This window comes from Apium graveolens, chromosome 9, assembly GCF_009905375.1.
Source record: "Apium graveolens cultivar Ventura chromosome 9, ASM990537v1, whole genome shotgun sequence".
Classification (NCBI taxonomy): domain Eukaryota; kingdom Viridiplantae; phylum Streptophyta; class Magnoliopsida; order Apiales; family Apiaceae; genus Apium; species Apium graveolens.
This window is the reverse complement of record NC_133655.1, coordinates 109594882-109622294: the sequence shown is the minus strand read 5'-3', so window position 1 is coordinate 109622294 and position 27413 is coordinate 109594882. Positions and strand designations below refer to the sequence as shown.

Sequence of the window (27413 nt, the reverse complement as noted above, 5' to 3'; positions counted from 1 at the left end):
CAGGGGACCGTGCAAAAAAAATAGGTGTGAGCGTGTGAGATTCTCCAAAGGAATAGAACTGGTGAAACTTAATAAGCTCCAAACTTCAGTGCACAATATTACACAGCTACCTCAGCCTCTAGGCTCTCTACTCGCATTCGCTAGCTACTCAAATTATGCATTCCCTACTGACAGCAATTGAACTAGTAATCGTAACTGAAAATTGAAATTTCACAACCTATGGATGGCCTTCAGCTCACTCATCATCACGGTGTACTTGGTAGAGGCTCACTTCCTGAAATGCAGGAGGTAGCATCCTCTCTCAAGGGTGCTGCAGCCCTCATGCTCTCCCTTCTCCCATCTTTATTTATGGACCGTGAACCATTTTGATGAGCATTCAGAGACAGTCGTCTGTTAGGGGTTCCATTAGCCCCGTTTGCACGGGAGCCAGCTGCCTTCTTCGTGCCAACTGGTCGAGCAGGGCTTGGCCTTGCAGTGAATGCGGTGTCCTGTTCTACATTTGTCTGTTCTTGAAACTTCTTCTGATCCTGTACAACACCAGAAGTTGAGTTAAAGTAGGCAAAAACAATTGTAAATATGCATGTTACGAACCCCAATCAGGATAATCTGCAGGCAGAATTAGACCATGCAAGGACATGTGCCTCACCCTCAAGTTTTGGCACAGCAAACTAACAAAAAAAATTTTTTGGCACAGCATCAACCTAATCAGTTGGCATACTAATCATACGACTGAAACTGACCTTCATCCTTCTCTTTTCTTCTTCTCGGTCATTCCTAAGCATAGCATATTCGTCTAGCATGGCAAGTAGAGGAACCCCGTCATAGGTAAATGATACTCCGCGTTCTTCTTCCCAAGCACGAGTTTTGGCAATTAATGATTCAACCAAAGCTACATGAAAAATAATGTGTCAATTTGATACTTTCTTGGCTACTTGTAACTATCACTTATGACCAAATAATACTGTCTGCTAAAGAACTAAGCAAAATCTGCCGAAGTCGTTTTCCACATTATATCCTACATGTATAAGAGTAATAGGGTTTCTTTGGTATAAAATTTTAAACGATCTAGTATCTACTAATTTTAATATTACGTATTTTTCAGTCAAATAAAAAATCATAAGAAAGTAAGGAAGTAAATCTATCAAGGAGATTGTCACCAGGTAACATGAAAGACGAATATTTATAATACACATTTTAATCACATAACATTGACAATTTACATGTTATAATAAAGATTTCTAATTCACTACAATATTAATATAAACTTATAACAAACATTCATACTAATATTATATAAACATCTAATAAATATTAATCAATAAATCCATGCATCGCAGTGGTATTAGATAGTTGTGATAATAATTTTAATGCAATTACGCAGACCAACATGTCATGATGCTTATCGACTTATGTTCAGCCCCAGTACCTGAAACTTAATCCTCATAAACAGCACATAATTATCGAAACAAAACATACCAGGAATTTTGTTTACAAGAATCCTGGCCTTCTCAGCACGTTTAAGATTCAAGTGTGCACCTCTGCTAGCGTTATACCTATTGTCGTCCTGTTTCAGCAAAGAATAATTTAGCAAAACTAACTGAACCTCTATTATGTCCCAACTCCCAACCCATAAAAGTAGCATAATTTTCAAATGAAAAGGGATGGTGCCTATTCAACACACTCTCGATAATGGGAAAAAGTACTCCCTTAAGATTAGTACTTTCATGCCAAATAAAACAATGCATTCCTGCAAAAGCTTTGTATATGCCGGAAGCTAAAACGAAAATGGCGAGTAACCTTAAACACCAAAGAAACTGAATAAGCAATAAATAGAAGCTGTCCTGTTGACGTATGCAGCCAGCATATAACTTCTTGGGCGAACAACATAATTGACAATCTCAAATAAGATCTAATTTCCAAAATTAAAATCACATGGACAAAGATTTTGGATGGGATTTTCAAAGCTGGGGGAAGGAAGATTGAAAATATAGTTACCCTGTTGTAGTCTTCAAGCCAACTCTCTTCTTCACAAGCTGACATCCATTTCTCCACCTTATCCAGTATGTCCTTTCTGCTTAGTGCCTCTTCTTTTGCTCTTACTATCTGATTATCCATGTCATCCAGCAACTCAGCAGGTTCAACATCCCCGGAATCAATCAAGGCCATAATTTTTTCACGAGCAGCCTCTGAATCAATCTCTATATGAGCATGAACATAGATCTCTTCAAGCTCAGATTGCCTCTTAAATGCAATTTCCTTCATTCTACTAGCTTTCAGCTGATCTAGTCTTTCAACTTCCACCTCAGCCTTGCCAACATAAACAGGTGAATGAGGAAAAGCTCCATACTCATAGTCAATCAGGCTCAAGAAATTTGGTAGTTCAAAAATACCTGCTCAATCAGATCCAAAGCAAGGGCGCCAGGGATGGTCACTTCATCAACAGAAGCTGACACGTTGCATGTAACATGGTCAAATAAGCTCCTCTCCTCTTCAGAGGTATCCATTAAATTCCAAAGATCAATAAGTTGTTTTGCTAGCTCTTGAAGCTGTAAAGAGGAAAGAAAGAAACATACAAAACATGAGTATCTTATATGTATATAAAGTCGAATTAAAGGATAATAAGAATACAGAGGTAACATATCTTCAAATAGACATGACTTTAACTTATCAAAATGGATATGAAACCTGAATGCACCCTAGGAGGCAACAATTAAGAAATTGGAAAAATTCGTAAAACCAATAGATTACAGCATACATTTGATTCCATCTCTCAAAAAATCGCTAACTTACATGAAGCCACAAATCAAGTAATAAATTATATGATATTATGATGTGATGTACATCAAGATTAAAATAAAGTACTATAAGTTTTCCATATCAATCTTGAGAGTAAATAGTTTTGGACAAAACATTTGTTAACAGGTAAAAAAAGCTTATATGGTAGGGGCAGTGTGTCAAGCAACTTCCTCAATCATCACAGGTGTTAATAGTATAGAGTACAAATATGCAAGTTACTCTGTAGTTGAAGATACAATGCAGTGAGTCTTTAGGATACCATTACTACTTACTAGAAGTCAAGTATTAGAAAGTTACCTTACGCAACCTCTGTTCCTTATCTTCTTCTAAAGCTAAGACGGTCTTAGCCAACTGAGATAAGGTGTCATTGCTTATGCTTTTAGACTGTACACCTATAGAATCATCCAGGCTAGGATGAACTTCGGTAACAGTAGTGAAGAAGTCCATCCGAAGAACAGCACAAAGGTCATGCACTGTGCTGACAAATTCAAGGACCTTATGCAACCGATCACTCTGGTAGACAAAGATAAAAGTAATTAATTTGTCATCTTACAGGACACGAAGATTAACCTAGCAAGCACAAATGTATAAACAGATATGTATACCTTTTCTTTCTGCAATTCTTGCAGCTTGGCCTGAAATTCATCCAATTTTTTCAGGGAAAGATCAGACTCATCAACTACAGGGCTTCCTACTTTCTCACTGGTCCCGGTAATTTGACCACATATCATTTGAATTTGAGATTGTACATCTGAAAACTCTTTAATTCTCTCATCCTTCTGTTTCCATAGTTGTTCTAATGTCGGTGCTATAGCTGAAAGTTGCTCCTTAATTGTTCCTGAAGTATTGTCAGGCTGTAAAACAAATTTAGTAAATATCTAGTTGATTAACCTCAGTTTCCATTAAAGAGATCTCGGTCATTCCGCTTGTAACTGGTCATTCTTCTAGAGTATGAATAAACAGAAACAAATACATGGATGAATGAAACAAATAACCGCAAAAGTTCACTCACAATTCCAACAAAAGCTTTCTCCCCAAGTGCTGACAAAAGACTGTTAAGCTCAACTTGACCATCCGCAAGTGACTGAAGCAAGTGTGCCCTTGACTTGACAGCAAGGTCAACCTTCCTCTTGTACACATCCAAGCACTCCTGCTCCAACTGAAGAAGCATCTTATCTCTTTCGGCATCACTCTCACCAACCTCATCCCAAATTTGCTGCATTACAACACAATGATACACGCCTTGACTTACACATCACCAAAAAAACCCATAGAGAAAGCAACAAAACTAAACACAATTACCTGCAACTGTTGTAGTAAAGAACCACAAGTCATTTCCCCGAGAAGCGGATTTTGCGCATCTAATGCTGCCATTTTGTTGTTACTTAAACCTAAGTCGAAGTAATAAGAAACTCAGATCAAACCAAGCATATCCGGTATATCTCGCCCGAAACTCACTTAACTACAAAACATCTATACTTAAAAAGACAGGGGGAGCATTAAGGGTATACAATTAAACACCAAGATTTTATCAAAGCAGATCTAAGAAACACATTAAATGGTAAATGTATAAATGCAGGACAAGACTGAAGAGGTTATAAGTTACTACAATCTAGGAGAAACACAAACACATTACACGCACAGTGTTTGTGTGTGGGTTAAAGTAAGAACAGATCTAAACACAGATCGAAGTAAAACAAAGTGAATGCACGAGAGAGAGAGAGACTTACAGACAGAGAGAGTAGTAGTAGCTGAAGAAGTAGGTGGAGAAGGAGATTACTCAGATCTGAGTGTAATAATAAAAGAGATGGGGGGATACGAAGAGTGAGTGAGTAGTAGTACTAATACTAGTAGTAGGGACTGAGGAGAGATTGAGTGAGAAATGGGGAGACAAGAAAATGGAAGCAAGCAAAGGGGAGGACAGAGAAAAACAATTGTTATGCAAGTAATAATACATGTGACTGCGATTGAAGATTATTACAAACATAACTACATGTGAGGCCCTTCACACTGTAGACCACCACTTGCCACATTTCCGGATAAATATTATTATCGACAAATATGCCTTCAATTCCTATATTTTGAATTTATTTCGAACTTGCCTTTAAGTATATTGTACAGATGATGAATACGGTATTAACGATCCATTCGAATTCAAACTCAAGGTATGGTAATAATTTTTGATTGATGAATAAAAATTTATTATAGAACTCTCTCAAATGATAACTACATATTTTTGAGAGCTGTTAGTTTACATAAAATGATAAAACAATATTCAGCACATATAATATTAACCTAATTTGTACTTATATACTATACAGTTACACAATCAATCTAGTTGATATGATATACATGAATAAGATTGCTGCAATCAAGTAAAATCCTACACCGATATATTTTCTGCAAATCAGGTCTTCTAGATAGAATTAAATCCAGTTTTGATAGATGCTGATAGACAAATACTGATAATAAACTCTGATCTGTCAATACTGATAAGTAATAAACTCTGATATCTTCCAGTAGTAAACTCCGATGACATACTCTGATAGTAAACTATGATATCATCAAATCATATCCAACAATCTCCCTCAACTTGTACATTATGAAAATATGTACAAGTTTCTATTTGATGATGTCAAAACTATCTAAATGCAGAAGTGTTTACATATGTACAACCTTCCGGTCAATGTCTTCATCATTTATCTTCGGTCTTGAATCTTGGCATAACCAGTAATTTCATCAAAGAATTTTCTAAGCAGATTTTCTTCAGTTAAATTCAAGTACATCTCCATTCTATGTTTGATATCCTTTAGCTCTTGAGTATATTCATCAATCTGATAGATAGCTGCCATGATATCATGAAGTTTAGATCTGCTAAGTGATAAATCATCTAGCTCCAGAAATCCAACCTTCTTTTTATTTAGGTTAAAAGTCATAACTTTAACTCCAATAAAGGTAGTTATCTGAGCTCCTCATTTAGGCATATTAATAGCTGTACTGTAATAACCCCAATTTTTGGAATTTTTGAAACACGGATGAATAGTAACTTTTGTTGATGATCCTGATTAAGGAAAATTATCAGACCACACTATATAGGAATACTGTTGTGGAAATTCTAAGATCGTATTAGTATTTCATAATGTAAATGAGTGTATGTAAATGTCGTTAGAATTCAAATTCGAACACTTTGATTTTTCCCGAAAATCCACCAGATACCGAAATAATTGAGTATAAGGTAACATGATTAAATGGATTTAAATTCAAGGATTATAAGAGAGGATCATAAAAGGAATATAAAATATTGAGAAAGGTTTAAGGGAACCCAAGTAATAAGATCCCGAAATATGATCCATCAAACGACAAACGAGAATGAAAGTTAAGCGAACCGTATAACAGATAAGCGGTCATTAGCCAAGTAATTAAAGGTTAATCAAAGAGGTTAGTGGATGATGATGTCATCACACCAACAAGGAGAAGACATGTGTTAACAAGATGACACAAGCATGGTGACATAAGCATGACAAGGAGTTTTGATTTGTTGGTTGATTTATAGCCAAGTAAAACTTACCATGGTAAAAATCTAAAAGTAGCCAAGCTAAAAGAAAGAGAAGCAACCAACATAAATCATAAAATACAAAAATTAGAAGTTGACTTTTGCTTCCAAGAACAAAAGCTCTCGGCCAAAACAATACCAGCAACTTCAAACTGCCATATCTCCTTCAATACTCACTAAAATGTTGTGTTCTATAGCTCGTTGGAAAGGTATTGAGATCACCTACAACTCTTGTTCACAAGTCTCGTCCAAATAAGCAGGGTAAGACCCTAATTTTTACAGCGCTTTCAATCGGACTTTTAGAAACTTCAAAACCTAACTTTGTGTTCTTGATTTCTTTGGAAAGATCAAGCTTTTCAGGAGGTTAGATTAAGGCTCCCTAAGGCTTCCTAGCAACTTAACACCTACCAAGGAAGGTATAAACTTCAAACCCTAGCCTTTACTTTATTTGTTAATAAGTTTAATGGTTGATTTTGTGAAATGAGAAGCATGGATTGTGATTATTAGTAGTTTGGTTTGATTTGGAAGTATTTTGGTAATTGAAGCTTGATTATAGTTCATAGGTCTTGATTGTGGTTGTTTGAGTTGAAAAACTTGGAGGTTATGGACTGATGTGGTATGGTTTAGGTGAAGTTTTTTTGTATTGATGGTTACGAGTTGGTTGGTGGTTAATTTGAGTGGTATGAACATGGGTAATCGCGTAAACATAGTTATTGTAATGCTCGTTTTCATTCAACTGCTTGTTTTAGTGTTAGGGACAGAAATCCAACTGACTAATATGTAACTTTGCCATGTTTATCTAGATCGTGTCGTAAGCTTCATTTTTATATGTGGTTCGCTTCAATCCGATGTACGGTTTAGGAGAAACGACCGTTTTAAGTAACGGCGTTTCGCGAACGAACCATTACCCCTCGCCTTACTTTGAAACCTTGGTTAAGGTCCTTAAGTGACTAATTGGAGTATGAAACAATTATGTAAGGTTAATGGGTCAGTTGGTAGAGTATTCGTGAAATCGTCGCCTTAAAATTCGTAACGGTTAATTTTATAAAAATGGTGGAGCCGAGGTTACTCGAGCGACTTATGTGAATCGTTAAGCACAAAAGCGAACGTTAGGGTCCAATTGGTTAAAGTCTAGTTTCTTAAGCGACCGTGGTTTAATTCCAACTAATATGTTGTTTATAGGTTACCAGACTCGCCCCAGGCCTTTTACCACCCCCGATCGCTCAGGCAAATTTTCTACCCGTTATACTGTTGTTGTGATGTAAATATATTGATGCATTATCTTGAGATAAGTGCATGACTATTATTAGCAAATCTTGCAATATATTGGAGCATGTTGATATGGTATATATATATATGCATGTTGTGAAATCTTGATATTCTATTATCAATTCAAATGCTTATAAACTGCATAATACATATGCTAGAGATAAGCAGTAGTCACGTATACCCTTAGTATAGGGGACCCAAAGGTGAACATTTTTCTAAACCGGGAGTCGATGTTCCCGAGTATAATATATATAAATATATATTTATATATATCTATATATATATAGTTTTCTATAACTATTAATCGAATAAGGTATATTTGATAATTTTGAATAATAATCAAACTTATTTTCTATTATTCAAATAAAGATCGTACTTTCGTATAAGTATATCTTTGTTATTATTATTCACTTCAAGTATGAGTTTTTAAAACTTCTACTTAATTTAATTTTATAAAGATTATCATTTATGGGAATATTATTTAAATAATAATATTCAGATTTTTTCCAACATATTGGGACTGATTTATTTTATTAAATCAACATTACTCCAAACATTCTTAAAAATGTTTTCGAGTCTTCAAAATGATTTTAAAAGTTAGAGCAGATCCCAAAACTCGTTTTCAAATTTAAGATCTTCCTTTCGAAGGGGACTTGAATACTCGCTCAAAAATCTGAGGGATCCGACTCTGTAGTGTATTTTATATTCGCAACGAGGTTGCTGTTTTGAGAAAACAATTTGATTAATTGCCCAACGTTCGGGAAGTAAGTCTATCTAATTGAGTCGGCATAAGCAACAGGCCGGGGTATGGTCTATGAAGGTGTAAGAGGCTGGATGACAGTCCATCCACGCGTGAGTGGCCAGGTAATGGTCTAGCGCGAGGTCCTAATGCGGCCAGGGTGATGACCGGCGAGGAATTCATCCATTTACAGTAGAAAATGTTACTTATTGGTATCTTTGCCTGATTAGTAAGATATCGGGTTTATGCCAAAAATTCTCTTCGTTCCAAATTCATTGGGTATTATAACTCTATTTATACTTTTCATAACAGAGGGTTTCAATGAATGTATGAGATATATATATATAGGTGTATATATATATCGGGAATTAATGAAGTATCTAGTAACTTCATTTCTTTAAATGATATTTTAAAGATTGAATCAATTCAAGTCTTATCTCGCAGTCTCATCTATGTGATGAACTTTTGAAACTGATTATACCTTGAACGGTGGTAGTTCAAGTAGTATTCGGAAAAAATATAAGTATATTGGAGTATCTTGTAACTTCATCTTTTTAACTTATATCTAGTAAATGATTATCTTATGCATGACAAAGATTTTCAGAAAAACGTTGAGACAAGGTTAGATATACGAGATCACCTTGCAACGATATTTTTATACAATTATAGACTGGAACTCTGTGTATATTATGCATGGAAGAGGATTTCAAATATTTTGAAAAGTATATATACATATATACTGAATATTTTACAACTTGGTCGCGTTAAGATATCAAACTTGGTTCATTTTTGGTTGACCAAGACTTTCATGAGTACTATGAGAATGCTCATATATTGTAAAGTATTATACATATTATTTCGGTGGGCTTGTTGCTCACCCTTGCTTTCTTCTTTCATCACACAACAACAGATAGTCAAGATGAACAGGACCAAGCTCCCCATTCGTGAGCGGATAGGAAACGTTCCGCAGTTTCCTGTAGGCGTTGATGCCGCTGTAGCTGAGGTAGGAACTACCAATAGGCTAGGCTTTCAACTTTTGATGTGTAATAACCCCAATTTTTGGAAATTTTTGAAACCCTTATGAATAGTGATTTTGCAGATTATGCAGAATGAGAAAACTTTCATGCCACACTATGTAGGGGTTCTTTTATTGATCTTCTGAGATATTATTAGTACTCTATGTGGTATATAAGTGTATGTAAAGATCGTCAGAATCCAAATCTGAACACTTTGGTTTTTCCCGGAAATCCACTAGATACGGAAAGAATTAAGCATAAGGTAACAGGATAAAAAGGATTTAAATAAAAGGATTATAAGAGAGGATCATAAAAGGAGTATAATGTATTGAGAAAGGTTAAGGAAGTGACCTTCAAGAATGTGAAGTGTAAGACCGGTGGCTTGATACCCAGAAAGGGAGACGCCAGGTATGAAAGATATCCCAACATTGAGATGACTGTTGAGATAAACAACAAAAGTAAATGAGGAATTATTAAGAAGAAGTTCACGTTGAACACGACCAATATCTTCCAGAACATCCCTGTTGTCATTACCAAATTAGGAAAGGAAAGCGGGTAAACATTATCTTTTGGAGGCCATATGGGTTGACCTCAGTTTGAATAAGGATGCTATTGTGAAATTGGTATATACTATCGAGGTGGGAATGATTGAATAAGATACCCTTATCAGGGATATATGACTTGATTTATCCATGGAAGGATGCTTGTACTTTTTTTAAAGGTGGAATTAAGGATTGAACATCGGTAACTTAAAATGAATCCTAGGGGAATGCATAAAGGTTGGCATTTCACCCTTAATAGGGATAGTATGAGTTTTGACAGTATGAATTGGAAAGGATTAAGGTAATAACAACCTTTAAGAATCAGTGGAGAAATTTTCAGAAGCATATAGACAATGATTCTGGTATTAGTAAATGGTATATTGATATGCCCTGTGCCTAGGGTGTACCTGATGAAGGATTTAAGGATAACCTTAGAGGTTTTATAAGGAGAAAGGTAATATTCAAAGTTCTCAAGAATAGAAATTTTGATGAAGGAAATATGACGTAATTATAATGATGCCAAGTGGGGCACGTGTTAAACCACGAGAAAGTATGGATCGAACCAGTAAAGGTCGAAATTGTTCAGGGCAATTAGTACCTAAGATAAAAGATGTCCTAAGTATGATCGAGAGTCAGTCGTGACAATGATTAACCTCTAAAGACTAAGGCAATAACTTATGGAAAAATGGTGATATTTTTTTTTTACTCATCAGATTTTAAGGAAAACATCTTCACATAAGCAGTGATTGAAATGAGGTAGAAAATTTATTTGGAGGTGGTTAAAATGACATTGACTATAAGGAAATTTTACTATCAGGAAAGGCCAAAGAGGTGGCCGACACTTTAAAGGTAAGAGGATAATTATAGGCGCTCGTGCCAGAGGAATACAGTGATAATGGTTGAAGCCGTCAAGGTTGTATTATGGTTTGGAAGATTGACATTCCTTCTGATGACTGTGCAATACCCAACCGTAATAGTAGTTGGTAAAGGTTTAATTCGTGTACTCGCCATGAGCGGGCTATCTATCTCAGAAGGAACTACCCTGAGGATAATCCAGGACCATGTTTCAAAAAAAAGAACTAAACGAACCTTCGAGTTAAGTCTTCTATTGAAGGTATATGATTAAGAATGGTATTAACCTGCTATCGTTGCTTGATTGAAACTCTTCTGCAATTTTATCTGCTTCATGGCATGTATGTACATCAGGATCTAGAGTGTTCTTCATGAATCATGAATGGAAATTATGTTACCTCCTTAGGAGAATTCTATGCGACATGTATGGACTCCGTATGGTTAGATATTAAGATTTCATGGAAAGTGAATTACGACAGTAGGTCAGTGGTGGACCATAGTAATGCAGCAATGATTCTGCGGGTAATGAGTCGATTACAACCATGAGAGTTGTATTGGAATGAATGTTGAGATTGAGTATCACTAATCGGGTCGTGGTGGTGTATAAGTTATCGTTGATGGACTAATTAAGTAGATTATCTACCTAGTGAATACTTATTCCTTCTTATCAATAGAGAGTCGTATTACTATACGAGGAGGGTTGCGGTGCAAGCATAGAATTCTATTAACGATGATGTATAAAATGAGATTCCAGATTCGATTTTCGATATCGAGGGAGTTTCAGAGGTGATTGAGTATAAGCTCGAGGAAGAGCATGGGTCCGTAGAATGATGGGTGGAATAATAAATATTTAAGCATGTGAAATGTGATGCGATAATACTTGATATATATACACATATGTTTTGTTCTCCTATGACAAACCTCTATAGTTCAGAGGTAGGTTCCAAGCCAGATATTTTGTGGCAGTATATTTTTTTTCATATATACAATTCTCTTCAATTCGTTCTTTTCTCTTCTTTTCATTTCATATAAACTGAGAAGAACAACCCTTCCAGAAGGGGAGGTATTGCCGAATGACTATCTATCTGTGTGATAGAAGCCGAGTAGGATACCAGCTATTATTTAATTGCTTGTCAAGTACTAAAGGCTGGCCACCTTCTGTACTAACAATGCGATATAACAAGTGTTCATGATTATAGTGATCTCTCAACAAATTCCTTTACTTCTATATGATTGATCAAGCTTCCAAAGATAGAAGCAGCTGAAAAAGGAGTAGTAAAGTTATGGTGGTATTCAGAATGGAAACACATTCATGATACTAAGGTTGACGTGGTTACTAAAAGGTTATAGAACGCTAACGAGCAAAAGTATAACCAGTATAATATTAGGAACGGAAGGTTGTAGCGATTACGAACTGGAAAAGAATGGCTAGTGAGAAGCAAAAGCTATAATGCTAGAAGCTATGATGAGAGCCGGTGCAATAGACTTGAAAGAATTTGGAATGATCACTTAACGCGGATTAAGTTATCTCACGATAATCAATCGTATGTCAGTATCGAGGTATCGCCTTATGAGATCCTTGAGGGAAGAAAATGTCGATCTCCCTTATTAGGGTGAAGTTGTAGAGCGCAAGATGCTCGGACCCGCAGTAGTCCAAAGGATCAGGGATATAATAGATCTAATCAGAGGACGGATGGTAGTAACCCAAGATGGACATAAGAGGTATGCTGATTTGACTCAAAAGGACAAAGAGTATGAAATAGGGGACCTAGTAATTTTATAGGTATCCCTTGGAAAGGATTGATGAGGTTCGGAAAGAAAGGAAAGCTAAGTCTACAATTTGTTGGACCCTTGGATATACTAAAACATATTGGGAAGTTAGCATACGAGCTAGCCCTACCCCCGAACCTGTAGCAAGTTCTTAACGTGTTCCACGTATCAATGTTAAGGAAGTGTAATTCGGATGCCAGATAAATAGGGGCATATGAGCACATAGACATGCAACCCGACGTAACCTATATGGAGCAACCAGGAAGGGTTATAGAGTGAAAAGGAACAAGTGCTTAGGAGAAGGGTTATCAAACTAGGCAGAGTTTGGTGGTAGGACCACAATGTGGGAAAATTTACCCGAGAGTTAGAAAGTGCAATGCTAAGAGAGTATCCCTATTCATTTTCTATCTGATTCCGGGACGAAATCCTTTTAAGGAGGGGAGACTGTAATAACCCCAATTTTTGGAAATTTTTGAAACCCTTATGAATAGTGATTTTGCAGATTATGCTGAATGAGAAAACTTTCATGCCACACTATGTAGGGGTTCTTTTATTGATCTTCTGAGATATTATTAGTACTCTATGTGGTATATAAGTGTATGTAAAGATCGTCAGAATCCAAATCCGAACACTTTGATTTTTCCCGGAAATCCACTAGATACGGAAAGAATTAAGCATAAGGTAACAGGATAAAAAGGATTTAAATAAAAGGATTATAAGAGAGGATCATAAAAGGATTATAATGTATTGAGAAAGGTTAAGGAAACCCAAGTAATAAGATCCCGGGTATGATCCCTCAAACGAGAAACGAGAACGAAAGTTAAGCGAACCGTATAACAGATCAGCGGTCATTAGGCAAACAATTAGAAGCTAATCAAAGGGATTAGTGGGGATGATGTCATCAAACCAATAGGAAGAGGACAAAGGAGGGAGGGTGACATCACTTGATGATGTAAGGATGACATGGGGGGGGAGGAAGTGTGGTTGAATGATAACCACACAAAATCAAGGTTAATTAGGTAATTAACCTAAAACAAATCAAAATTTAACCAACCAAGCCAAACATTTCATTTTTCACCAAACAAAACACAAAACATTTCATTCCCTTCATCTTGCTCTCGGCTTTTCTTCTTTTCCAAAGGAAGAAAAATCAAAATCCTAGTCCAAGCATTGTTAAATCACAAGGTAATTATCTAAGGTTCCTTGTATATAGATATGGATATCCTATAAGTTTAAGCTTCTAATTCCTTCAAAATCTCTTCCAATAATTTAAGGAAGAAGATGGTGAATAGTAACCTTCAAGAAATAACTTTGGTTTTCTTGATTTATTATGAAAGTTCAAGGTAGCTTAAGTATAGATCAAGGCTTCCATGGGCATTCCAAGGATCTTTCATGAATTAAAAGCTTCAAGGAAGGTATAACTCTTCATTATCTTAGCATTTAGTTGTTAGGTATAAATGATTATGATGATGGAATGAGATATTAAGTGTAGTAGTTGTTTTGTCATGTTAAGATCTTAGTGGTTAAGTGCTTTTGTTGATTTTGGAGTTAAAAAGTAGCACTAGTTGTTCTTGATGATTCATGGTATGATTTGAGCTTGGTTTAAATGGTTTAAAGTGGTTGATGAGTGGTATGGTCATATGGTTGTATTGGGATTGATTGGTGATGGTTTGGTGTTGAATTGGAGTGTTTTAAATTTGGGAAATCGCGTAAACATAGCCGTCGTAATGTCCGATTTACTTTAGACTGCTTTTGTTCATAACATTAGGACCCGAGAACTCCCTGCTAGGTATTGACCATTGCCATGTTTAGATAGTTCATGTTATGAGCTTCGTTTTGATATGTGGTTCGTTTGATTCCGATGTACGGTTTAGGAGAAACGGCCGTTTTAAGTAACGACGTTTCGCAAACGAACCATTACCCCTCGCCTTACTTTGAAACATAGGTTAAAGACCTTAAAGGGTTAATTAATGTATGAAACAATTATGTTAAGTGTGTTAGGCTGTTGGTAAGACACTCGCGAAGGAATCGCCTTAAAACTTGTAATGGTTAAATTATTAAAAATGGTGGAGCCGAGGGTACTCGAGTGACTTAAGAGAATCAGTAAGCGCAAAGCGATCGTTAGAGTCTAATTTGGTTAAAGTATAGATTTACAATTGACTTTGGTTTAATTCTAACTCACATGTTGTTTATAGGTTACCAGACTCGTCCCAAGCCATTAATCACCCTCAGTCGCTCAGGCAAGTTTTCTATCCGTTATACTGTTGTTGTGATGTATACACTTGTATATGCATTATCTTGTGATAGATGCATAATGGTTATTTAGCAAATTCTTGCGATATATTGTAGTATGTAATATGGTACATATGCATGCCTGTTTCGTATTCTTGCCATATATATCTGTTGGTTCAGTTGATAATACCTATGCTAGAGAATAGCGGTAATTTGCATATACCCTTAGTATAGGGACCCAAAGGTGAAAACATTTTCTAAAACCGGGAGTCGAGGATCCCGAGTAGATTTTATATATATATATATATATATTTATATATATATGGTTATAGTTTTCAAAACTATTAATCGAATAAGGTTTATTCGACAACTTTATATTATTTAATGAATATTATTTCGAATATTCATTCGAGGACTTATGACTCAGCTTATTTTATTTATTGAATATTATTTCGAATATTCATTTGAGGGCTTATGACTCAGCTTATTTTATTAATTGAATATTATTTGAATATTCATTTGAGGACCTATGACTCCGATTATTTACTGAAGTATATTCTTTATTTTATTAAAGAATAAGGTGTCGATAATCAAACTTATTTTTGATTATTCAATAAAGATAGTACTTTCGTATAAGTATATCTTTGGTTATTTAATACTCATTTCAAGTATAAGTTTTACAACTTCTACTTCGAATATTTTTATAAGGATTATCTTTATGAGAATATTATTTAAATAATAATATTCAGATATTTTCTAATATATCGGGACTGATTTACTTTATTAAATCAACATTACTCCAAACACTCTTTAAAGTGTTTGCGAGTCTTCAAAATGATTTTTAAAAGTTAGAGCGGATCCCAAAACTCATTTTTATATTTAAGATCCTCTTTTCGAAGGGGATTTAAATACTCGCTCAAAACCTGAGGGATCCGGCTCTGTGGTGTGTTTTATATTCGCAACAAAGTTGCTGTCTTGATAAAAGAATTTTGATTACTTACCCAACACTCGGGAAGTAAATTTCTTGGAACAAGTTAATCCATTAACAGGCATCGCCTGGGAAATATCGGCGAGTTTTCCTTTCCAACTAGATACGACTTCTTGGTGGAGCCGTATCAACAAGTTTCTACTTGGGGAAAGGGGGGACGAGCTTTACGTTTCAGAGTCATGGATTTCATCTGAACTAGGAGTGGCGTAAGTAGTCGAGTGGCGCCGGCCCAGCCTTATTATATTGGCCCAAAATGGCCTGGAAGTTCCGCTAAGACGGTCCATTCCTTAGGAGTCCAGTGTTCGGTTGACAAGTAAATCTGACAGGTTCTCCTCTACATGTAGAAAATGGTGGGGTTGTACTACTACGACTGATCATCGTAAGTGGTCTTCCTGGCGCGGTAAACTCCCGTAATGAGTTCATCATCCAATTGGATATTTCTGCAACACTACCCAGAGCACTTCGATAGAAAGGCTATGGTTGGGCAATTGTTGAGTGTTGGCAGGGTCAAGTTTTCAAAATGATGTTTGTATCAAATGAAGTATCTCATAACTTCATTTTATTTTGATGATATTTTAAAGATTTAATCTATTCAAATCTTGTCTTGTAGTCTCATCTATGTGATGAACTGTTGAAAGCTCATTATAACTTGAACGGTGGTAGTTCAAGCCGTATTTGGAAAAGATATAAGTATATTGGAGTATCTTGTAACTTCATCTTTTAAACTTATATCTAGTAAATGATTATCTTATGCATAACAAAGATTTTCAGAAAAACGTTGAGACAATGTTAGATATATGAGATCACCTTGCAACGATATTTTTATACAGTTATAAACTGGGACTCTGTGTATATTATACATGTCAGAGGATTTCAAGGATTGTGAAAAGTATATATATGTATATATATGCTGAATATTTTGTGACTTGGTCGCATTAAGATATCCGCTTGGTTCATTTCTTTTGACCAAGACTTTCATGAGTACTATGAGTATGCTCATATATTGTTAATCAGTATACATATTATTTTGGTGGGCCTGTTGCTCACCCTTGCTTTCTTCTTTCATCACACAACATCAGATAGACAAGATGAACAGGACCAAGCTCCCGATTCGCGAGCGGATAGGAAACGTTCCGCAGTTTCCTATAGGCGTTGATGTCGCTGTAGCTGAGGTAGGAACTACCAATAGGCTAGGCTTTCAACTTTTGATGTACCAGATTATGTATATTTATGAATTGTAATAATGGCAAAGAAATGTAAATTTATTCATAAACCTTTTAAGGTGTATTCGCATATAATTGTGGAATAAAACGACTTGTGATTATTTTTTTTGGATATTCATCTCTGAGACTATAACTTGTGGTGTGTGTGTTTATTGTGGGGTCACAGTACAGAGTAGTTGATTGTTTATTAAGATTGGGTGTTATTAAGGGAAATGGAACTCGTGACAACCCGGATCCCCGACCCCGGATTTGGGGTTGTTACAGAAGTGGTATCAGAGCCCAGTGTTATAAACCTCAGAGATGATGTGACATTAAAATAATAAGTTCACTAAGATAATAAGAACTCTTGCCAAGTTCGTAGTCGGGCTACCTAACGTAGTACTGACAGTTAAAACCCTTATGGGAACCCTTATAAATATCGTGATAGAAGCGTAGTTCGTTATCGTATATGGTAGCGGGACTCCGAACCCTGAGGTTGAGGAGCAACAACTTGATGATGTTTTATTACTTATTGGAGATCAGATTATGGATCCGATAGAGCGTCCCAACGCGGGATCGGATGATGTTCATATTGAGGATGTAGCGGTTGAGGATGTTGTCCTAGAAGGGATAGTTGCTGAGGAGGATCCCATGGAGGATCCTGACAAGAATGAATAAAGGACCACTGATGAATTGATGACCATGGTTAGGTCGACTACCAGAGGTAGGATTGGCCGGTCACTACCAGAGGTTCGTTCAAGTTTGTAAAGATAGTAGCCCCTTTAACGCAGCTTACTCGTAAGACTGAGAAGTTCGAATGGACAGAGAAATGCGAGAACAGCTTTTAAGAACCGAAGCAAAGGTTGGTGACGTTCCCTATGTTGGCATTGCTGGATGGAAAATGAGATTTTGTGAAGTGTAGTGACGCTTCGCATAAGGAATTAGGGTGCTTCTTATACAGCACAGCAAGGTAATCGCGTACGCGTCAAGAAAATTAAGGGAATATAAAATTCGATATCCCCACCCATGAGCTTGGGCTCGTGGCAATAATTTTGCCCTAAAGATTGGAGGCACTACTTGTATGGAGAGAAGTGCGAGATTTACCTAAGCCATAAGTACTCTAGTACATTTTCCCGTAGAAAGAGCTCAACATACGCTAGAGGAGGCGGTTAGAGCTAATCAAGAATTATGAGTGGGAGATTCTTTATCATTCGGGGAAAGCCAATGTGGTGGCTGATGCCCTTAGTAAAAAGGAGAGACTCAGGATGATAATGTCCTTGGGAGAGTTTATAAGAGGTTTTGAGAAAATGGAAATAGAAGTGAAGGTAACCGGAGCCGGTACCGAAAAGTTGTTTGAGATTGCAATACAGTCTGAATTATTGGAAAAGAACATATTGTGCTAGAAAAAGTGATGAATGAAGGCAGAGAGCCAACAATTAGATAAAAGATTAATATCGAGAAAGATGATAAGGGAATAATGAGGTATTCCTACAGAATTTGGGTTCCAAATGTTCAAGAGCTTAAAGATGAGATCTTAGATGAAAGCTAGTTTGAGGAATAAGATTTAGAGCAAACCCTGAACGTGATAGTCAGGGAGGTCGCCATCAAGATAGAAAGAACCCATAACATAGTGAAGTGGAAAATGAGGATTTAAAACATGAAGGATAACCCCGATTACGGGGAGGAGGAGGAAACGTTCAGACTAAGGAAACAGAAGTCGAGTAAAGAAAGGAGAATCGAGACGGTACTCCTATATGACAATTTATGGACCTTTCTAGACAGAACTTAGACTATTATCCCCAACCACCACCCTGAGGAAACAATGTGGTGAGAAATTCTTTCAGGACCTTTAAGTCTCTAAGCTCTCAAAGTTCCAAGGAACAGGTTGACCTAGTCGAGGCAAGAGCCTGGCTAAAGGAAATAGAGGAATCATTTGAGATTCTGAATGATTGACGAACCACAAAAGACTGTTTTTGTCACTTACCCTCCTAAGAGAGAGACCACCCACTGGTGAAAGACCAAGGAAGGCACGGAGCAAGAGATTATAATAAACTGATTTAAGTTCAGTCAATTATTTTCGGGAAAGTAATTCCCAAAGATAAGGAGATAGTGTAAAAGCTTTGGAGCTAGAACAAAAGTGGATGAGTATGATGAATTATGAATCTAAGTTGTAAAAGTTGTCAAGATTCGTTCTGAGGACACGAATCCAGAATGACGGGATGTTTGAAATCAATACTTATGTTGTGTTGGTTCATGAAATAAGGATAAGAGAAAGGAAAATAAAAAGAAACTGAAGTGGAAAGGAATATAAAGGCAATAGAGTTTGAGGTATGATAAGGGAGTTGGGTATGAGGAAACCCTAAAGACTCGTAGCAATAGAAATAGAAAAGTATGCATTCGTCAGGATGAGGGTGATTCACCATGAGTTAAAATTGATGGTTGAGGGCATAAGAGATACATATATTTTATCCCCTGTAAGTTTGGAGGATTCGAGGAAACCCTGAGATAGTTCGAAGGATAAATAAGGAGACGCGGATAGACTGAGGAGACAAGGAAGTAAGAAATTAGGAAAATTGGATGAAGGAAGTGACCTTCAAGAATGTGAAGTGTAAGACCGGTGGCTTGATACCCAGAAAGGGAGACGCCAGGTATGAAAGATATCCCAACATTGAGATGACTGTTGAGATAAACAACAAAAGTAAATGAGGAATTATTAAGAAGAACTTCACGTTGAACACGACCAATATCTTCCAGAACATCCCTGTTGTCATTACCAAATTAGGAAAGGAAAGCGGGTAAACATTATCTTTTGGAGGCCATATGGGTTAACCTCGGTTTGAATAAGGATGCTATTGTGAAATTGGTATATACTATCGAGGTGGGAATGATTGAATAAGATACCCTTATTAGGGATATATGACTTGATTTATCCATGGAAGGATGCTTGTACTTTTTTTAAAGGTGGAATTAAGGATAGAACATCGGTAACTTAAAATGAATCCTAGGGGAATGCATAAAGGTTGGCATTTCACCCTTAATAGGGATAGTATGAGTTTTGACAGTATGAATTGGAAATGATTAAGGTAATAACAACCTTTAAGAATCAGTGGAGAAATTTTCAGAAGCATATAGACAATGATTCTGGTATTAGTAAATGGTATATTGATATGCCCTGTGCCTAGGGTGTACCTGATGAAGGATTTAAGGATAACCTTAGAGGTTTTATAAGGAGAAAGGTAATATTCAAAGTTCTCAAGAATAGAAATTTTGATGAAGGAAATATGACGTAATTATAATGATGCCAAGTGCGGCACGTGTTAAACCACGAGAAAGTATGGATCGAACCAGTAAAGGTCGAAATTGTTCAGGGCAATTAGTACCTAAGATAAAAGATGTCCTAAGTATGATCGAGAGTCAGTCGTGACAATGATTAACCTCTAAAGACTAAGGCAATAACTTATGGAAAAATGGTGATATTTTTTTTTACTCATCAGATTTTAAGGAAAACATCTTCACATAAGCAGTGATTGAAATGAGGTAGAAAATTTATTTGGAGGTGGTTAAAATGACATTGACTATAAGGAAATTTTACTATCAGGAAAGGCCAAAGAGGTGGCCGACACTTTAAAGGTAAGAGGATAATTATAGGCGCTCGTGCCAGAGGAATACAGTGATAATGGTTGAAGCCGTCAAGGTTGTATTATGGTTTGGAAGATTGACATTCCTTCTGATGACTGTGCAATACCCAACCGTAATAGTAGTTGGTAAAGGTTTAATTCGTGTACTCACCATGAGCGGGCTATCTATCTCAGAAGGAACTACCCTGAGGATAATCCAGGACCATGTTTCAAAAAAAAGAACTAAACGAACCTTCGAGTTAAGTCTTCTATTGAAGGTATATGATTAAGAATGGTATTAACCTGCTATCGTTGCTTGATTGAAACTCTTCTGCAATTTTATCTGCTTCATGGCATGTATGTACATCAGGATCTAGAGTGTTCTTCATGAATCATGAATGGAAATTATGTTACCTCCTTAGGAGAATTCTATACGACATGTATGGACTCCGTATGGTTAGATATTAAGATTTCATGGAAAGTGAATTACGACAGTAGGTCAGTGGTGGACCATAGTAATGCAACAATGATTCTGCGGGTAATGAGTCGATTACAACCATGAGAGTTGTATTGGAATGAATGTTGAGATTGAGCACCACTAATCGGGTCTTGGTGGTGTATAAGTTATCGTTGATGGACTAATTAAGTAGATTATCTACCTAGTGAATACTTATTCCTTCTTATCAATAGAGAGTCGTATTACTATACGAGGAAGGTTGCGGTGCAAGCATATAATTCTATTAACGATGATGTATAAAATGAGATTCCAGATTCGATTTTCGATGTCGAGGGAGTTTCAGAGGTGATTGAGTATAAGCTCGAGGAAGAGCATGGGTCCGTAGAATGATGGATGGAATAATAAATATTTAAGCATGTGAAATGCGATGCGATAATACTTGATATATATACACATATGTTTTATTCTCCTATGACAAACCTCTATAGTTCAGAGGTAGGTTCCAAGCCAGATATTTTGTGGCAGTATATTTTTTTTCATATATACAATTCTCTTCAATTCGTTCTTTTCTCTTCTTTTCATTTCATATAAACTGAGAAGAACAATCCTTCCAGAAGGGGAGGTATTGCCGAATGACTATCTATCTGTGTGATAGAAGCCGAGTAGGATACCAGCTATTGTTTAATTGCTTGTCAAGTACTAAAGGCTGGCCACCACCTTCTGTACTAACAATGCGATATAACAAGTGTTCATGATCATAGTGATCTCTCAACAAATTCCTTTACTTCTATATGATTGATCAAGCTTCCAAAGATAGAAGCAGCTGAAAAAGGAGTAGTAAAGTTATGGTGGTATTCGGAATGGAAACACATTCATGATACTAAGGTTGACGTGGTTACTAAAAGGTTATAGAACGCTAACGAGCAAAAGTATAACCAGTATAATATTAGGAACGGAAGGTAGTAGCGATTACGAACTGGAAAAGAATGGGTAGTGAGAAGCAAAAGCAATAATGCTAGAAGCTATGATGAGAGCCGGTGCAATAGACTTGAAAGAATTTGGAATGATCACTTAACGCGGATTAAGTTATCTCACGATAATCGATCGTATGTCAGTATCGAGGTATCGCCTTATGAGATCCTTGAGGGAAGAAAATGTCGATCTCCCTTATTAGGGTGAAGTTGTAGAGCGCAAGATGCTCGGACCCGCAGTAGTCCAAAGGACCAGGGATATAATAGATCTAATCAGAGGACGGATGGTAGTAACCCAAGATGGACATAAGAGGTATGCTGATTTGACTCAAAAGGACAAAGAGTATGAAATAGGGGACCTAGTAATGTTATAGGTATCCCTTGGAAAGGATTGATGAGGTTCGGAAAGAAAAGAAAGCTAAGTCTACAATTTGTTGGACCCTTGGATATACTAAAACATATTGGGAAGTTAGCATACGAGCTAGCCCTACCCCCGAATCTGTAGCAAGTTCTTAACGTGTTCCACGTATCAATGTTAAGCAAGTGTAATTCGGATGCCAGATAAATAGGGGCATATGAGCACATAGACATGCAACCCGACGTAACCTATATGGAGCAACCAGGAAGGGTTATAGAGTGAAAAGGAACAAGTGCTTAGGAGAAGGGTTATCAAACTAGGCAGAGTTTGGTGGTAGGACCACAATGTGGGAAAATTTACCCGAGAGTTAGAAAGTGCAATGCTAAGAGAGTATCCCTATTCATTTTCTATCTGATTCCGGGACGGAATCCTTTTAAGGAGGGGAGACTGTAATAACCCCAATTTTTGGAAATTTTTGAAACCCTTATGAATAGTGATTTTGCAGATTATGCTGAATGAGAAAACTTTCATGCCACACTATGTAGGGGTTCTTTTATTGATCTTCTGAGATATTATTAGTACTCTATGTGGTATATAAGTGTATGTAAAGATCGTCATAATCCAAATCCGAACACTTTGATTTTTCCCGGAAATCCACTAGATACGGAAAGAATTAAGCATAAGGTAACATGATAAAAAGGATTTAAATAAAAGGATTATAAGAGAGGATCATAAAAGGATTATAATGTATTGAGAAATGTTAAGGAAACCCAAGTAATAAGATCCCGGGTATGATCCCTCAAACGAGAAACGAGAACGAAAGTTAAGCGAACCGTATAACAGATCAGCGGTCATTAGGCAAACAATTAGAAGCTAATCAAAGGGATTAGTGGGGATGATGTCATCAAACCAATAGGAAGAGGACAAAGGAGGGAGGGTGACATCACTTGATGATGTAAGCATGACATGGGGGGGGGGAGGAAGTGTGGTTGAATGATAACCACACAAAATCAAGGTTAATTAGGTAATTAACCTAAAACAAATCAAAATTTAACCAACCAAGCCAAACATTTCATTTTTCACCAAACAAAAAACAAAACATTTCATTCCCTTCATCTTGCTCTCGGCTTTTCTTCTTTTCCAAAGGAAGAAAAATCAAAATCCTAGTCCAAGCATTGTTAAATCACAAGGTAATTATCTAAGGTTCCTTGTATATAGATATGGATATCCTATAAGTTTAAGCTTCTAATTCCTTCAAAATCTCTTCCAATAATTCAAGGAAGAAGATGGTGAATAGTAACCTTCAAGAAATAACTTTGGTTTTCTTGATTTATTATGAAAGTTCAAGGTAGCTTAAGCATAGATCAAGGCTTCCATGGGCATTCCAAGGATCTTTCCTGGATTAAAAGCTTCAAGGAAGGTATAACTCTTCATTATCTTAGCATTTAGTTGTTTGGTATAAATGATTATGATGATGGAATGAGATATTAAGTGTAGTAGTTGTTTTGTCATGTTAAGATCTTAGTGGTTAAGTGCTTTTGTTGATTTTGGAGTTAAAAAGTAGCACTAGTTGTTCTTGATGATTCATGGTATGATTTGAGCTTGGTTTAAATGGTTTAAAGTGGGTGATGAGTGGTATGGTCATATGGTTGTATTGGGATTGATTGGTGATGGTTTGGTGTTGAATTGGAGTGTTTTAAATTTGGGAAATCGCGTAAACATAGCCGTCGTAATGTCCGATTTACTTTAGACTGCTTTTGTTCATAACATTAGGACCCGAGAACTCCCTGCTAGGTATTGAACATTGCCATGTTTAGATAGTTCATGTTATGAGCTTCGTTTTGATATGTGGTTCGTTTGATTCCGATGTACGGTTTAGGAGAAACGGCCGTTTTAAGTAACGACATTTCGCGAACGAACCATTACCCCTCGCCTTACTTTGAAACATAGGTTAAAGACCTTAAAGGGTTAATTAATGTATGAAACAATTATGTTAAGTGTGTTAGGCAGTTGGTATGACACTCGCAAAGGAATCGCCTTAAAACTTGTAGTGGTTAAATTATTAAAAATGGTGGAGCCGAGGGTACTCGAGTGACTTAAGAGAATCAGTAAGCGCAAAGCGAGCGTTGTAGTCTAATTTGGTTAAAGTATAGATTTACAAGTGACTTTGGTTTAATTCCAACTCACATATTGTTTATAGGTTACCAGACTCGTCCCAAGCCATTAATCACCCTCAGTCGCTCAGGCAAGTTTTCTATCCGTTATACTGTTGTTGTGATGTATACACTTGTATATGCATTATCTTGTGATAGATGCATAATGGTTATTTAACAAATTCTTGCGATATATTGTAGTATGTATTATGGTACATATGCATGCCTGTTTCGTATTCTTGCCATATATATCTGTTGGTTCAGTTGATAATACCTATGCTAGAGAATAGCGGTAATTTGCATATACCCTTAGTATAGGGACCCAAAGGTGAAAACATTTTCTAAAACCGGGAGTCGAGGATCTCGAGTAGATTTTTTATATATATATTTATATATATATGGTTATACTTTTCAAAACTATTAATCGAATAAGGTTTATTCGATAACTTTATATTATTTAATGAATATTATTTCGAATATTCATTCGAGGGCTTTTGACTCAGCTTATTTTATTTATTGAATATTATTTCGAATATTCATTCGAGGGCTTATGACTCAGCTTATTTTATTAATTGAATATTATTTGAATATTCATTTGAGGACCTATGACTCCGATTATTTACTGAAATATATTCTTTATTTTATTAAAGAATAAGGTGTCGATAATCAAACTTATTTTTGATTATTCAATAAAGATAGTACTTTCGTATAAGTATATCTTTGGTTATTTAATACTCATTTCAAGTATAAGTTTTACAACTTCTACTTCGAATATTTTTATAAGGATTATCTTTATGAGAATATTATTTAAATAATAATATTCAGATATTTTCTAATATATCGGGACTGCTATACTTTATTAAATCAGCATTACTCCAAACACTCTTTAAAGTGTTTGCGAGTCTTCAAAATGATTTTTAAAAGTTAGAGCGGATCCCAAAACTCATTTTTATATTTAAGATCCTCCTTTTGAAGGGGATTTAAATACTCGCTCAAAACCTGAGGGATCCGGCTCTGTGGTGTGTTTTATATTCGCAACAAAGTTGCTGTCTTGATAAAAGAATTTTGATTACTTACCCAACACTCGGGAAGTAAAATTCTTGGAACAAGTTAATCCATTAACAGGCATCGCCTGGGAAATATCGGTGAGTTTTCCTTTCCAACTAGATACGACTTCTTGGTGGAGCCGTATCAACAAGTTTCTACTTGGGGAAAGGGGGACGAGTTTTACGTTTCAGAGTCATGGATTTCATCTGAACTAGGAGTGGCGTAAGTGGTCGAGTGGCGCCGGCCCAGCCTTATTATATTGGCCCAAAATGGCCTGGAAGTTCCACTAAGACGGTCCATTCCTTAGGAGTCCAGTGTTCGGTTGACAAGTAAATCCGACAGGTTCTCCTCTACATGTAGAAAATGGTGGTGTTGTACTACTACGACTGATCATCGTAAGTGGTCTTCCTGGCGCGGCAAACTCCCGTAATGAGTTCATCATCCAATTGGATATTTCTGCAACACTACCCAGAGCACTTCGATAGAAAGGCTACAGTTGGGCGATTGTTGAGTGTTGGCAGGGTCAAGTTTTCAAAATGATGTTTGCATCAAATGAAGTATCTCATAACTTCATTTTATTTTGATGATATTTTAAAGATTTAATCTATTCAAATCTTGTCTTGTAGTCTCATCTATGTGATGAACTGTTGAAAGCTCATTATAACTTGAACGGTGGTAGTTCAAGCCGTATTTGGAAAAGATATAAGTATATTGGAGTATCTTGTAACTTCATCTTTTAAACTTATATCTAGTAAATGATTATCTTATACATAACAAAGATTTTCAGAAAAACATTGAGACAAGGTTAGATATATGAGATCACCTTGCAACGATATTTTTATACAGTTATAAACTGGGACTCTGTGTATATTATACATGTCAGAGGATTTCAAGGATTGTGAAAAGTATATATATGTATATATATGCTGAATATTTTGCGACTTGGTCGCGTTAAGATATCCGCTTGGTTCATTTCTTTTGACCAAGACTTTCACGAGTACTATGAGTATGCTCATATATTGTTAATCAGTATACATATTATTTTGGTGGGCCTGTAGCTCACCCTTGCTTTCTTCTTTCATCATACAACATCAGATAGACAAGATGAACAGGACCAAGCTCCCGATTCGCGAGCGGATAGGAAACGTTCGGCAGTTTCCTATAGGCATTGATGTCGCTGTAGCTGAGGTAGGAACTACCAATAGGCTAGGCTTTCAACTTTTGATGTACCAGATTATGTATATTTATGAATTGTAATAATGGCAAAGAAATGTAAATTTATTCATAAACCTTTTAAGGTGTATTCGCATATAATTGTGGAATAAAACGACTTGTGATTATTTTTTTGGATATTCATCTCTGAGACTATAACTTGTGGTATGTGTGTTTATTGTGGGGTCACAGTACATAGTAGTTGATTGTTTATTAAGATTGGGTGTTATTACGGGAAATGGAACTCGTGACAACCCGGATCCCCGACCCCGGATTTGGGGGTGTTACATGATGTACCGGACTTACGTATATTTATGAATTTTAGTAATGGCAAAGATTATGTAAATCTATTCAGAAACCCTTTTGAGGTGTAATGACTTATAATTGTGGAATAAAATGACTTGTGTTATTTTTGGTATTCATCTCTGAGACTATAACTTGTAGTGTGTGTGTATATTGTGGGGTCATAGTACGCAGTAGTTATTTGTTTATTAAGATTGAGTATTATTAAGGGAAATGGAACTCGTGACAACCCAGATCCCCGACCCTGGATTTTGGGGTGTTACAGAAATGGAATCAGAGCCCAGAGTTATAAACCTCAGAGATGATGTGATGTTAAAATAATAAGTTCACTAAGAT

At 36.3% G+C, this 27413-nt stretch overlaps 1 protein-coding gene across 1 annotated transcript; it reads right to left on the bottom strand.

Moving 5' to 3' along the window:
- Positions 1-50: 50 nt before the first annotated feature.
- On the bottom strand, positions 51-4746 carry LOC141684291 (65-kDa microtubule-associated protein 1). The gene is made up of 10 exons (XM_074489207.1): positions 4527-4746; positions 4099-4187; positions 3809-4012; positions 3402-3650; positions 3094-3309; positions 2391-2546; positions 1996-2307; positions 1477-1564; positions 741-889; positions 51-527 (listed from the first exon to the last, which is right to left on the bottom strand). Exons 2-10 carry the CDS (start codon positions 4168-4170, stop codon positions 246-248), a joined length of 1728 nt encoding a protein of 575 aa, XP_074345308.1. The 5' UTR covers positions 4171-4187; positions 4527-4746; the 3' UTR covers positions 51-245.
- Positions 4747-27413: the final 22667 nt, after the last annotated feature.

Bases quoted from the DNA above. Each gene is read 5' to 3' on its own strand.
- LOC141684291 (XM_074489207.1), bottom strand. From the start codon at position 4,170: ATGGCAGCATTAGATGCGCAAAATCCGCTTCTCGGGGAAATGACTTGT. The intron at 4,013-4,098 runs GTAATTGTGTTT...GTTGTAATGCAG, and splicing joins CTTTACTACAACAGTTGCAG to CAAATTTGGGATGAGGTTGG. The intron at 3,310-3,401 runs GTATACATATCT...TTTGTCTACCAG, and splicing joins AAGAATTGCAGAAAGAAAAG to AGTGATCGGTTGCATAAGGT.